This window comes from Protopterus annectens, chromosome 9.part0 (genome assembly GCF_019279795.1).
Source record: "Protopterus annectens isolate FY-2018-M chromosome 9.part0, PAN1.0, whole genome shotgun sequence".
Classification (NCBI taxonomy): domain Eukaryota; kingdom Metazoa; phylum Chordata; order Ceratodontiformes; family Protopteridae; genus Protopterus; species Protopterus annectens.
Genome location: NC_056743.1, coordinates 126889934 through 126904261, shown reverse-complemented (window position 1 = coordinate 126904261; position 14328 = coordinate 126889934). Strand labels below are relative to the sequence as shown.

At 42.2% G+C, this 14328-nt stretch overlaps 1 protein-coding gene across 2 annotated transcripts in view; it reads right to left on the bottom strand.

The window, feature by feature from the left end:
- Nucleotides 1–14328, bottom strand: part of PDHX (pyruvate dehydrogenase complex component X) — a 1629376-nt gene that overhangs the window by 809475 nt on the left and 805573 nt on the right. For both annotated transcript variants that reach the window (XM_044082641.1, XM_044082640.1), the window contains one exon: nt 13884–13982. In XM_044082641.1, coding sequence (XP_043938576.1) covers nt 13884–13982 — 99 coding nt within the window. The remainder of the gene's footprint in view (nt 1–13883; nt 13983–14328) is intronic.

Here is a 14328-nt window from a genome sequence, read left to right as displayed (position 1 = left end):
GAAGTTTGAGAAGTTAAACAATGATAGAGAAGTCTGACAACTATCAGTAAGCATACATCCTGATAATTAAGAAAAACGCACAAAGCTGTAGTGAGTTAGGCCTTCTGCCCTTGCTCTACTGTTTTCCAAAAACCTGCTGAGTGACTACAAAAGATAAGTGCTTATTTTCAACTTTCTGTATTTCTGATTAACTAAAACAATTTTGCTGCATATCTGTTTGTTTAAATTGTGCAACTGTATTTTACTGCATTTTTTAGATTGCCTGCTAATTGGATTCCTCTTACCAACTGTAATTACTGCTCATCTGCTTGTTCTGTTCATTTTACTTGTTGCACTTGAAAAACACTAGCATAGACTAAGTTCAGGGATGCTGAATCTAGTACTGTTTGTGACATTTGGAGCTTGTAAAACAGTCAATCTTTTCTCTGGAGAGGCCTGGCTGTGCCCTCGTGGGATGAGGGTACATTTTGGTCTGATCTAACTAGAGTAACTCTTGCAGGGCTCTGTTTATGGCATTTTGACTGGATAATTTGAAATTTGGCTGGTTCCTTTTTTCTGCTTTAAATAGACAGTGTTTGAACTTGTTTGTGCTTGTTTGCACATCACACAGCATTGCACACTACTGTGCAGAGGGATTGCCAGTTACTGACGCCTGCTCTCTAGCCTCGAAGATATTACCTAAACCAGAGCTCCTCATGTCTAAATCTACTAATACCTGCCCTTACTGTATTCCTCTTCAACTGTTACAGCCAGACCAAGATTACTCCTGAGACCATGAACTGTCAGTTTCGTCCTTTTCTCCTACCAGCATGGTTGACATAGGTCTACTGAGGCAGTGTAGCAACTGCCTCATATACACTGACAGCCCTCTACCTCTAAATCATTCCTGTACCATTTGAGAGCTGCACCTACACTATGAATCTGGAATAACAGATCTCTCGTGCAGTAGATAGTAATACACAGCAGGTTGTCACCCCAACTGCTACAACTCCTGCTCATAACACACAGCGTACACATAGACCAATATATATGTGGAGGTACTGACAAAAAATCTACCTAAACACCAGAGACCTCCAAAACGTGGTCGTGGACATCCTCCAAGAGGGTCTCACCCAAAGAAATGACTGGTGCCAGAAACATGGCCTCAAGCTGAATACAAACAAATGCATCATCATCCCCTTTGGGGAGAGAGATGTCCCCACAAATTATCACATTAATAACAACGTTCTAAGCACACAGTCAGTCATGAGGGATTTGACACCCAGACTGCAGCCCGACTTTTGACCATCATGTTGCTTCCATTGTATGGAAAGCTTTCTACATGGCCCACCTCATAAGTAAGGCTATCTCATCCAGGGACAAGGAAGTCATAACATAAGGCCCATTACTGAGTACAACACCCCATTCAGCACTTACCTCACAAAGCACATGCAGCAACTGGAGAGACCACAGTGGTTCCTCACCAAGAGAATCCAGGGCCTCAAAAATCGACCAGACACTGATAGGCTAAAAGCCCTATCCCTCTACTCTGGTTCATAAAGACTCCTTAGAGGTGACCTCTGTCTGGCATACAAGGTGGTCTCGGACCCCACCTTGATGGGACTGCTGCATATCCGCAAGTTAAGCTCAACTTGAGTAACCCGCACACGTGGCCTCAACCTGGTCTGTGACATCAACAGGACTTGCTGGCAGGACAGATTTGTGTCCCAGAGACTCCGCCATCTATGGAATAGACTCCGTTTCCACATCAAGCAGAGTACCTCTTTACCCATTTTTAAGCACAATCTGGATAACTGGATGGGAAATAGAAAATACATCCCTGGGATTCCACCCATGTCTCTGCTGGACAGGGGCATTGGGTGCTGATTTGTCTATGCATGGGCTAAACTCTTGGCTAGGCTTATAAGGGCCTCAGGGCCAATAGTCTAGTAACTTCCTATGATCCTATGAAAACACATACATACTAAACCAACCATAAAACCCAAAACACACAACACACATAATGACACAAGCACAAGTGTCTCACCATCAAAGTCTATAAGGCAATGCATATCCACTCCAAATGTCTTAGTCAAAGGAGACATCCCCCTCACCAGGCTGAACAAGGTGAAAGTCATGGTCATCTGCCTTTCTGGTGCCAGGATTTGTCAGATAATGCAGGCACTCAAGTCAATCAACAAGTACCATTATGATTCGGTCATAGTGCATGTTGGTGTAAACAACTTCAGATGTACCTCCCTGGCCTACATGAAGAGAGACATGGTTGAGCTCTCTGATTATGTGTCACAGGCTGGTGCGTCCCGAGCCTTGAGCAGCATATTACCCTCGCCTAGGATGATACCACAATATAAACAGAAAATCATTGACTTCAATAATTAGCTTAATTTCTGGTGTTATTCTAACAAGATCCAGTTTCTGTCAGCCTGGGATGACATGATAGATAGACCTCGATGCTTTGCCAGAGATGTTATTCATCTGTCACCTCTGGGATTTTGGCTACTGGCAAAGGCTCTTGCCACCCCTATAGTGCCTTTTTTAGGCAGTCACAATGTCAAAACTCGCAACATAAAAATTTCATCAAAACACAACCACTGGGTTATGCTGCTAAATGCTAGGAGTCTTAGCATGAAACTGCACTGACTAGAAGCAGCCCTCACCTTGAAAGATGCAGACATTTGTGCAGTCACAGAGACCTGGTTCAGGCTGTGGAGTGCACCCCAGCCATACCGGGTTACACTTCTTTCCACATGTTCAGACCACAAACTGCAGGCATGAAAACTAAAGGAGGCGGCGTATTAACATTAATTAAGGATACATACATCTCCAGATTGGTTAAACAGTATGATTCCCTGGAGATACTTCAGGTGCAATTAATTGTTAGTAAGACACCTAATGAAGTCATTACCAGCTACAGGACCCCCCCTCCATGAATCAGGACACTCACTCTGCCTATTTGGAGCTACTTGAGTCAATCAAGATACATCCGAACGCCATGGTTTTGGGTGACTTTAACTACCCATCCATTGACTGGGGAAATTAGTCATGTGGAAACTCACTTGCCCAAAGGTTCCTCAACTTCATTAACTCTGGGGGTGCCAACATCCTGGATCTGGTGCTTACCAATATGAGGGACTGCTGTGGCACCCCCACTGTGAGGTCTTCCCTGGTGAGATCTGACCACAAATCAGTCTCATTTGAAGTATCACACCTGACCCCCCCCCCCCCCCAAGTAGGAACTAGACTAAAAAACTTCTCCAAAGCAGATTATAACCTCATACAGGATGGTATAAATAGCTTAACTGCACCTAGCCCTCAGATGGAACTGGCAACTATGCTGAGTTCTACACCAATGCTTTATACAAACACCTGTATAACTGCATTGGCTCAGCCATAACACATAGGACCAAAACAAGCTTGTTAAGGAAGAGCAAACCTGCCTGTTGGACAACTGAAATTAACAAACTTTACAATAAGGGGAAAAATTTGCTGTCTGAGTATAAGCGGGAGTGGGCCCTTAACTGGAAACACTCCATCCTCAGCTTAAATAAGACTTCTTGTGAAGTCCTTCAAAGCAAATGATGAATCCAAATTAGATTCCTCATCTAAGGACAATCATAAGGCGTTCTTTAGTTACATCCATAACCTAAAGGGAAAGGCCCAGATTTGCACCAAACTGGATAGCTAACCTGTTAACCGACAGGTTCTGTGAAAACTTCACCCCCCCCCCAGTCCCCACCACATGTACCCCATGACATCCCTATCATCCATCCCCTACCCTGCATCTCTAAAGAGCAGGTTGTAAATGCTCTCTCCAAGGCTAAAAACACAGCATCTATGGGACCTGATAAAATCCCTGGCTGCATCCTACAAGGGCTCCAACAAGAATTAGCAACACCATTGGGTACTCTTTTCAATCATAGTCTAAGCACCAGCTTCATCCCAGATGAATGGAAAATGGCCAGCATTATCCCTTTACACAAAGGTGGTGCTTCCACTGACCCTGGGAACTATAGACTTATTAGCCTGACTAGCTTTATCTGCAAGGCCATGCAGTGAATCATCATGGACCTTATCAACAAAGATGTAGGTAATCTCCAAACACTTGACCCTGGTCAGTCTGGATTTGCCAAAGGAAGATCATGGCTGATAAACCTGGTGGACTTTTTCAAGACAATCATCCAGGCCCGGGACAAGGGGAAATCTGTGCATACAGCCTAGCTAGACTTAGCTAAGGCTTTAGACACTATACCCTAATCAGACATCGTTGACAAACTCACCCAGCTAGGTGTCAACCCTTACATTGTTATGTGGGTCGCCAACTGGCTCACTAATATAATCCATTTCTGTGCATTTAAAGTGTTTTTTTGATTGTATCTGCTTTACTTTCTGAAAAAAAAATACTTGTTTTCCCACCTTTCTAAGCTAGTATACTCCAGTTTTCAGGTTAGTGCTGAATTCAGGGCTGTGTTACAAGTTTCTGTGTTTTCTCATATCTTACTTGGATAGAAGGAAGTTTCTCTGTTCACCTGTTAGAGAGGGGAGCTTTGAGCAGCCTATCTGTCCCTGGAGGAGTGGTTTCAGCCCAGAAATTAGTAGTTTATTGGCCATTTTGGGATAATTTCCATCTCTTTCTTTTCCCTGCTATAAAACCCATATTTGCAAGGTTTTTGCGCTTGTACACAGCTCAGGAAGCTCATGCCTGGTGCCCTACAGAGTTCTACAGCAGCAGAGAGACAAAAGAGAATTTGGAGTGATTACGTATAATTTTTCTGCATTTACTTGCTGTGTTTAGCTAATTCAGCCTAAAACGCCGATTTTTTTGAGTTTCTGTGATTTAAAAAGCTTGTTTCATGTACATATTGTACTTATATTACTGCCTGCACTTTAACAAAGTTGTTTTTGTGTTTAAATTACCTGTTTAACTGTTGTAGGCTACACACTCAAGTGCGATAGCCATTTCTGTGCATTTAAAGTGATTTTTTTTTATTGTATCTGTTTTATTTTCTGAAAAGAAAAACAAAAAAAATATACTTGTTTTCCCGCTTTTCTAAGCTAGTATAGTCCAGTTTTTAGGTTAGTGCTGAATTCAGGGCTGTGTTACAAGTTTCTGTGTTTGCCCATACCTTACTTGGATAGAAGGAAGTTTCTCTGTTCACCTGTGAGAGAGGGGAGCTTTGGCAGCCTATCTGTCCCTGGAGGAATGGTTTCAGCCCAGAAATTAGTAGTTTATTGGCCATTTTGGGCTAATTTCTATCTTTTTCATTTCCCTGCTATAAAACCCGCATAAGCTCGGTTTTGCACACCGGTCAGCTGGGGTGTAAGTAATCCCAGCTCCACAAAGTCTGTTTTTCCCTTGGAACTTGACAAACTTTCAACTTAAGCACTCACACCAATCACTTCCCACTCAGCCCGGCACTTTCTCAAAACTCATAGCAAGCACTAATAAACCTTAGCACTAGACTCCCCTATACTGTAGTGAAGGATAAGGCTCTCTATTCGACCTCACCAGCCAATCAGTAAAACAGTTCACCATACCTATCCAGGCATGTCCAAAGGGCAGTTTCAGGTGTACTCTCTGGTCCAACTTGTGAATTTGGGCATTTTGAGGCAATGTTACAACTGCCTCATGTATACAGACAACCCTCTCCTCTTACCACCAAACACTAATACATGCAAGAGATGCAATTATACAGCCAAACTGAAGGTTAAACTCTCTCAAACCAAGACTGGACCAGGCAGTCAAGAGGAGAAGGGAATTACTTGTATCACACCACCAGTCTCACATAGACCTATGAAACCAGCACCGGCAAAAAACACACATAAATACATGAAAACATACTCAGAGGCTCTAAATGAAATCTGCAAAAGCAACAGAGACCTCCAAAGCAGATATCCAAGCAACCTCCACCCCCCCAACACAAACCATGAAACATGTACGTCACAAAACCAGTGTGCCATGCAATCACAGCCCTTAAGGCAAAATAACATACCCAACACACTAGTAATAGGTGACTCTATAGTCAGGCACACTGACATCCCACTCACTAGGCTGAACAAGGAGAAGGTTACTGTTGGCTGCCTGTCGGGTGCCAGGATCCGCCACATAACACAAGCACTCAGGTCACTCCAGAACAAGTACAACTATGACTCTGTCATTGTCCATGTTGATGTGAATGACCTGAGCCGTATAGACTACATGAAAAGAGACATGAAGGAGCTCTCTGATCACGTAGCCCAGGCCTGTATGACCCTGGCCCTGAGTAGCATTCTGCCCTCACCAAGAATGGTACCACGGTATAGAGAAAAAAATGATCAATTTCATCAACTGGCTAAGCTTCTGGTGTCATTCAGAGGGGATCCAGTGTCTGTCAGCCTGAGATGACATTATTGACAAGCCACGCTGTTTCATTAGAGACAGCTTGCACCTGTCACCCTTAGACTTTCGAATACTGGCCAAGGCTTTTGTCACCCCCACAGTGCCTTTTTTAGGCATGGCTCAAAAGAGAAACCCACCGCCATAAATAGCACAAGTAACAAAAAACTGAGGGTAATGCTACTCAATGCCAGAACTCTAAACCTCAAATTGTACGCACTCGAGGCACTCCTCAGTATGGAGAAAATTGATATATGTGTAGTAACAGAAACCTGGTTTAAGGCTCCAGAGAGCACCCCAGCACTACCAGGCTACAACTCTTACCATACATTTCAGCCACAAAACCTTGACCAAAATACAAAAGGTGGGGGCGTATCCATATTCATCAAGGATACCCACACCTCCAGGTTAGTGGCCCAGCACGAAGCCTCAGAGATCATACACATGCAACTAACAATGGGCAAAACTGCAATCCAAATTGTAGCTTGCTACAGATCATCCGCCATGTCCCAGGATCTTCATTCCGCATTTCTGGAAACACTGGGAAACATAAAGGTCCTACCAAACACCCTAACACTGAGTGATTTCAGTTACCCAAACATTAACTGGGGAGAACTACTCAAGTACTAATTCTCTTGCCCAACATTTCCTAGAATTTATAAACGCTAATGCCCTGGATCAACTGGTCAATACCCGCACCAGAGATGACAACATATTGGACCGGGTCATCACCAACATGGGTGACCGGTGTTCCACACCGGAGGTCAAACCCTCACTCGTTAGATCTGACCATAAACTAATCACTCTGGATATCCACATTCTGCCCCCACCCCCGGTCAGAAAAACACTGTGAAAAACATTTCAAAAGCAAACTTCACATTACTTAAGACTGAGGTGGAAAGTTTCAAAGCCCCCATGCTAAAGGATAACGCTGTCCAAGCTGCAAAATCCTTTACAAATGCACACTACGGGCTCCTACATGAATGCATGGATTGTGCTATCCCAAGCAAAACCAAGACTCACTCCTCCAAAAAAAGGAAACCAGTCTGGTGGACCCCTGCCATAAACAAGCTATACAATAGAAGGAGAAAGCTAGTACAGAAAAGAGTAAAATCCCAAGAAGGGAAGACATCCCTGATCAGCATCAGCAGGAAACTACAATCCCTCATTAAATCATCCAAGGCTAGCTTTGAAAGAAAAATTGCCAAGGACTCCAAAGATAACCACAAGGCATTCTTTAGCTATGTCAAGAATCTAAGTGGCAAGTCTCAGATCTGCTTGGAGTTAGTGCAGAATGACACAAAATACACTGAAACGACTGATATCACCAACATCCTGGCAGACAGGTTCAGTACAAACTTCACCCCCCTCTCACCCCAAAAAGGGTCCATAACCATACCAGAAGAATGTAGTGCCCCTAAAATCACAGACACTCAGGTTAAAACAGCCCTCTCCAAAGGCAAAAACACAGCATCAATGGGACCGGACGGTGTCCCAGGCTATGTCCTACATGAGCTCAAAGATGAATTAACCCCTCACCTAAACACACTATTCAAACTCAGCCTCTCCACAGGCTACATGCCCATAGAGTGGCGCACAGCAACAGTTATTCCGCTCCACAAAGGTGGAGCCACAACAGACCCTAGGAACTATTGCCCTATAAGCCTGACTAGCTTGGTCTGCAAGGTTATGGAGCGCATCATCATGGATCTCATTAACAGAAACATTGGGAACCTCCAAACAGTGGACTCTACCCAGTTCGGCTTTGTTAAGGGCAGATCATACCTCCTAAACCTGGTGGACTTTTTTGAGACAGTTACCATGGCTATAAACGAGGGGAAAGGTGGTCCACACAGCCTACCTAGACCTTGCAAAGGCCTTCAACACCATTCCCCATTCAGATATTACAGACAAGCTCACCAGCCTAAACATAAACCCCTACGTCATGAGATGGGTTGCCAAATGGCTCACGGACAGAACCCACATGATAAGAGTTGCGGGAGCTAAGTCTGACTCTAAACCGGTTACAAGTAGCATTCCACAGGGCTCAGTCCTAGGACCTCTCCTGTTTGGCATATACATCTCAGAGGTACAGGCTAGCACAAGAGGACTATAGCTGACCAAGTTCGCAGAAGACTGCAAACTAGGGGCTATAACTGACTCTCTGGCTGACACTGACATCCTGCTAAAGGGTCTCATTGAGACAGATGCCTGGTGTCAAAACCATGGCCTCAAGCTAAATGCCAAAATGTGCATAGTCATCCCCTTTGGAAAAAACATAGTACCCACAAACTACCACATAGGTGGTAGCCCCCTAAATATGGAATACGTAATAAGGGATCTGGGGACCCAAGTAGACAGTAACCTCTCCTTTGACAATCACATTGCCAAAGTGGTTAGAAAATCCTTCTATGTGGCCCACCTAATCACAAAAGGGTTTGCATCCAGATCAAAAGAGGTCAATGTGCCCCTCTACGCATCACTCATCAGACCCATCATAGAGTACAACGCCCCATTTGGGATGTACCTTACAAGACACCTGCGACAGCTGGAAAGACCACAGAAGTACCTCACCATGAGGATCACCGGCCTCAAACAGATGCCCTATACAGCTCAACTGAAGAAACTCCAGCTGTACTCGGTTGCATACTGCCTACTCAGAGGTGATCTCTGCCTGACACACAAGGCCATGTCCACCCCAGATTTGATGGACATGCTCCACCTAAAGAAAACCATATCCCCTCGAGCCACACGCTCTAGGGATCTAAACCTCACCACAACAATAAATAGGATGTGCTGGAGGGATAGATTCCTGTCCCAAGACTTCCCATGCTCTGGAAGAATATTCCAATCTACATTAGGCAGAGCTCCTCTCTAACCCTCTTCAAGAGAAAACTTGACGAGCGGATGGGAAACAGAAAGTATACCCCAGGGATCACTTTAATGGCTCTGCTGGACAAAGGCACAGGGAACTAATCTAAGGGGGCGGCGTAAGCCAACACATTCTGGCTAGGCTTATAAATGCCTTCGGGCAGACAGCCTAGTACCTACCTATGAACCTAAAATAGGGGAGTCCACCTCCAATAGCAAACCCATAACCAGTAGTGTTCCACAGGGATCAGTCCTGGGACCTCTACTGTTCAGAATGTATTTCTCCAAAGTACAAGCAAAAACTAAAGGTTTGAGGCTTACAAAGTTTGTGGATGACTGCAAACGGAGCAGTCATAAAATCTCCAAACGATGTTAACATCCTACAAGAGGGTCTTCCGCAAACAAATGATTAGTGCCAAAGTCAATGCCTTAAACTCAATGCAAAAAAATGTATTATCATCCCTTTTGTTAAGGGTGATGTTCCTGCTAACTACCACATCAACAGCAACACCCTAAGTACGCACTCAGTGGTGAGAGACCTGGGCACACAAGTTGACAGCAACCTTACCTTTGATCACCATGTCTCCACAGTGGTAAGAAGGGCATTCTATATTGCTCACAGTAATGGCATTGCCTCTAGAAAAAAATAAGTTATAACCTCCCTGTACTCTTCCCTCATCAGGCCAATAATTAAGTGCAACGCCAATTTTGGGATGTACCTTTCCAAGCACCTGCAGCAACTGGAGAGACCACAAAGATTCCTCACAAGGAAAATTCAAGGTCTTCAGTATCTTTCCTTTATGGATTGGCTCAAATCCCTGTCACTTTATTCTCTTTCATACAGACTACCCAGAAGCAATCTCTGCCTTGTGTATAGGGCAATCCCTGACCCTGCTTTACTGGAAATGCTGCATAGCCACAAGTCAAATGGCACATGGTTTATTCTCTCTAAAGACCGTAACCTGGTATGTGACATTAACAGAACCTGCTGAAGGGACAGATTTGTCTCCTAGAGGTTACCACACCTTTTTAACAGACTCCCACTTCATGTCAAACAGAGCACATCATTGGCACTCTTCAAACGCAGTCTGGACGATTGGATGGGTAACCATAAATTCATTCAGAGGGTTCCACCTGTGTCTCTCTTGGATAGGGGCTATAGGTGCTTATTGGGGAAACAAGGGTAACTTGGCTAGGCTTTTAAAGGCCCTAGGGCCATTAGCCTAGTAACTTCCTATGATCCTGTGAACAATGCTCTGAATTAATTTATAATAGCATTATCCATACCAACCCTGAAAATAATGTTACTATATTTGTAGATAAATTTGGTGCCAATTTCATAGCAGAAACAGTCACTGAAGTTCCACTAATTCCAAAGTTTCTTCCTTCCCCCAAGATTATTCTGGGACATATCCTAACTGCATCAGCCCACAACTGTTGACCCTTACAAAATATTGGGTTGTTTATTCAACAATGCAAACACACCCACTCAGCACCCCTCCTAAACATGTTTGACTTGAGTATAGCAATAGAATATGATCCTGAGGTATAGAAAAAGGCTATCATTTATGCCATTCCATAAAGTAGATCCCCACCTCAAATTCTAGAAACTATAGACCTATAAGGCTAACAAGTCTAATTTGCAAATGTCACAGACATGTATTTGATTTCATTAGTGTTGATATAAACAATCATATTGTTCTAGACCCACAACAGTATGCTTTTGTCATAGTGTACCTGGATCTGGCAAAGGCCTTTGACACTATTCCCCTTGTTGAAATTGTAAAGAAGCTTAAAGGCCTACATGTACACTAACTATGACTAACAGATGTAACAAATGCCACCTCAGAAAGCAAAAAGGTGAATAGTGACATTCCTCAGGCTTAGTACTGAGATACATTCTGTTCAGCATCTGCATCTTCAGATCTCCAAACTACTTACCCAGACATATGGCTGGCTTAGTTTGTTGACGACTGCAAACTGGGTGTTGTTCACTCAGCATCCAATACCATTTTACTACAGCAAGGAGTAAATCATAAAAATCAATGGTATATTAGAAAAGAGCTTAAATTAAATGCAAAGAAGCATAGCACTGTCTATCTGATAAACCTTGACAGTAGCAGCTTACAGTATTAAGCAGTACCCTACTCTAGACTGATAACAGTAGTCAGAGATCTCTGCACCTTCACAGACAGCTACATATCCTTTGACCACAATATAATAACAGCTGCCAGTAAATTCTCCCACCTAATAATAACAACATTTATTTCATCCAGATCAAAATGAATTATCATTCTTCTTTATTGTGCCCTGATAAGACCAATTACAGAATACCATGTCCCTTTTACTATATATCTATTGAAACACATCACACAGCTAGAAAAACCCCCTAGGGTTTCCTAACTAAAAAGATCACTGGATTAAAGATCCTCAGCTACCAAGACAGGCTTGAAGCTCTTATGCTCTGCCTTTACATATTCTGCACAGTGATTAATGTCCAGCATTTTATGCATTAAGAACTCAACACTCTTTGACCTCTTACACCACTACAAAAAAAATGGTTCCAGAAATGCTTGAACTAAAGACTTGAATCTCCATCAACAAATAATAAGACACACTGGTGGGACACATTTATTAATCAGTATTTCCCCAGTGTCTGTAATAATCTAATGTTACATATAAAACAGAATTATACTCTCCCATCCTTTAAGGTCAACTTGATGACTGCATGGATGCCAATAAGTTCATCTTAGGCCTGACTTACTTTGCCATCATAGTGGCAGGAACTACCATGTGAGCATGAGTACTGGCGGGGTGATTACGATCCATGGACTGAATCTGCTTAGGAAATATCTCACACACTTTCGTTTTTGTAATTACACCCCAAAAATAAACTCACAGTTTCTATGTGAAATCATATTTCAGGACACAAATATACAATGACAGTGGCATTTTTATGCCATAATGTCCCATATGCTTCATACACAGAATAAGTCATAAATTATTGAAAGCTGGCAAGATGAGAACAACTTTCAGAATATTCATCTTAGGGATCATCTCAACAGCCTAAAACAATTTCACTGCATAATTCTCTATGAAAGTCTAATTTTTGTAACTTTTATGTAAAATCATCTTTTAGCACTGAAATGAATATGAAAGTGGCACAGTTCATAAAACAGGACTTTGTAGTTCCAATTTCTACTACTGAGACCCACGATATTATGGATCTGTCTAGGTCAATTTGATAAAACTGCTGCTGAAAATAATGCATTAAATACAGGTCTTATCACAGGGAAAATATGTCCCAAGTATGGACAAAAAAGCTACTTCAGCTCAAAATGGTATACGCAGTCAGAAAAGATGCATAAGCATGTGGCTGAAGATCAATATCAGAGCAGTCAGGCAAGGAGAGCAAGAGTCAAACAGTTATAATTTGGAGAAAGGGCCTGCTTTCTTTGTTAGAGAACGGTGTATAAACTAAGAAGATAACTAATACTAGGGAATGTGCATCCCTTAGCATCAACGAACAGGAGTCTTGTTTAAGTGAGATGTACTACAGTGCAGTGAAAGGACCCAGAGGTTTTGTATAATAAACCAAAGCTGCACTTTACATATGAATGCTTTAACTTTCAATCCAAGCAGATGGTATCACTCTGATTACTGACACTGGGGGTTAAAAACTGTCCCCACTATCAAATTACAGGGACATGGGTTTGAGTAGCATAAAGGAGCAGTGGAGTATGCAGACAAAGAGGTGACTTTTTAACTCTGTACATACACTATTTATTTTTGAGGTTGAAACACAATGATTTACTTTATTTCAAAGTTGATTCTAGAGGACTGAGTACCCCTCACACGTACACTGTCAAACGAAGGACTGTGTGCTTTAGTGGCAAATGGGAACAGTACAGTGGGGTCATGATACATCACTCTTGCCAAAATTCAAATGATATAAATGTATTCATTCTATCAATAAAGTAAACAGCTCTATGATATCTGCTTATACGATATAAACTAGCAGACTTCACAGATGATTTAGTTGGACAGGACCAAAAGGAATGCACTATTACAAGTAAGCATTATGTATTTACCCACTGCTCTTGCTAATGTCTATCTGAACCAACTACATCTTCAAGTAGAGATCAACAGAAGTTAAATAAAATGCTCAGAATTGAGCAGAAGTACATAGTTAATAAGGAACTTTAAGAAATATTTAGCCTACTGCCCGATAAGCAGTGCATGTAGTTCCTTAGTGTTCTAATGTTTTCTGACTTTTTCAGATCCTATTACATATCAGAAAACATGCAGCTGATGTTTTTAAAGCCAATTCAATAAAACACCTCCCATAAATAAAAATAATTATGTGTCAAAATAGTTTCAATATCCAGAGGCCAGTGAAAAAGTAAACCCTAGCATCAACAACATACTGAAATGCTGCCTAATTACAAAAGTGACTCCTTCTGTTTCTAGAAAATATAAACGAAGGATTAAGGCAAGGTATTAGCACTTATACAGTCATAGAAGTTGAAGTACATCAAGTTATGCAGATACTTCTTCTTCCTCTGAAGATAATAAGCGTTGACTTCTAGTTTTGAATAGCCTATGTTAAAACTACATTGTATTGATGTGTAGAGCTTACTCTTTAGTGATTAGTCCTCTAGGTCCCGAGGGAACAACCTGAGTCGGGTCGAGTCCATGAGATGCCAATATGTGACGAGCAGCAGGACTTAGACGAGACCTGAAAGACAAGGAGGATTAGGAATAGACTGATTAGCCTTTACTGTCCATTACACATTCATCAGCTAAACCCATATGCAATCAAAGTGCAGCAAAGACTTACAATCCAGGCCAAAATACTGCAATCCCCTGTGTTAACTTAACGTGACAACAGAACTCTTACAAATCAGGCTTTAAAAGGTTTTTAGAGCTAGTAAACAAACACCGGTTTTATTTAGTTTATTCTAATGCTTCAGGAATAAATTGTTCTTCTTTCAGGGTATACTATATGTCCAGTCAGTGAAACAAGTAAGCTTTAATTTTTTGATCTTCATGCAATCCCCAGGACTGGTACATTACAGAAAAAA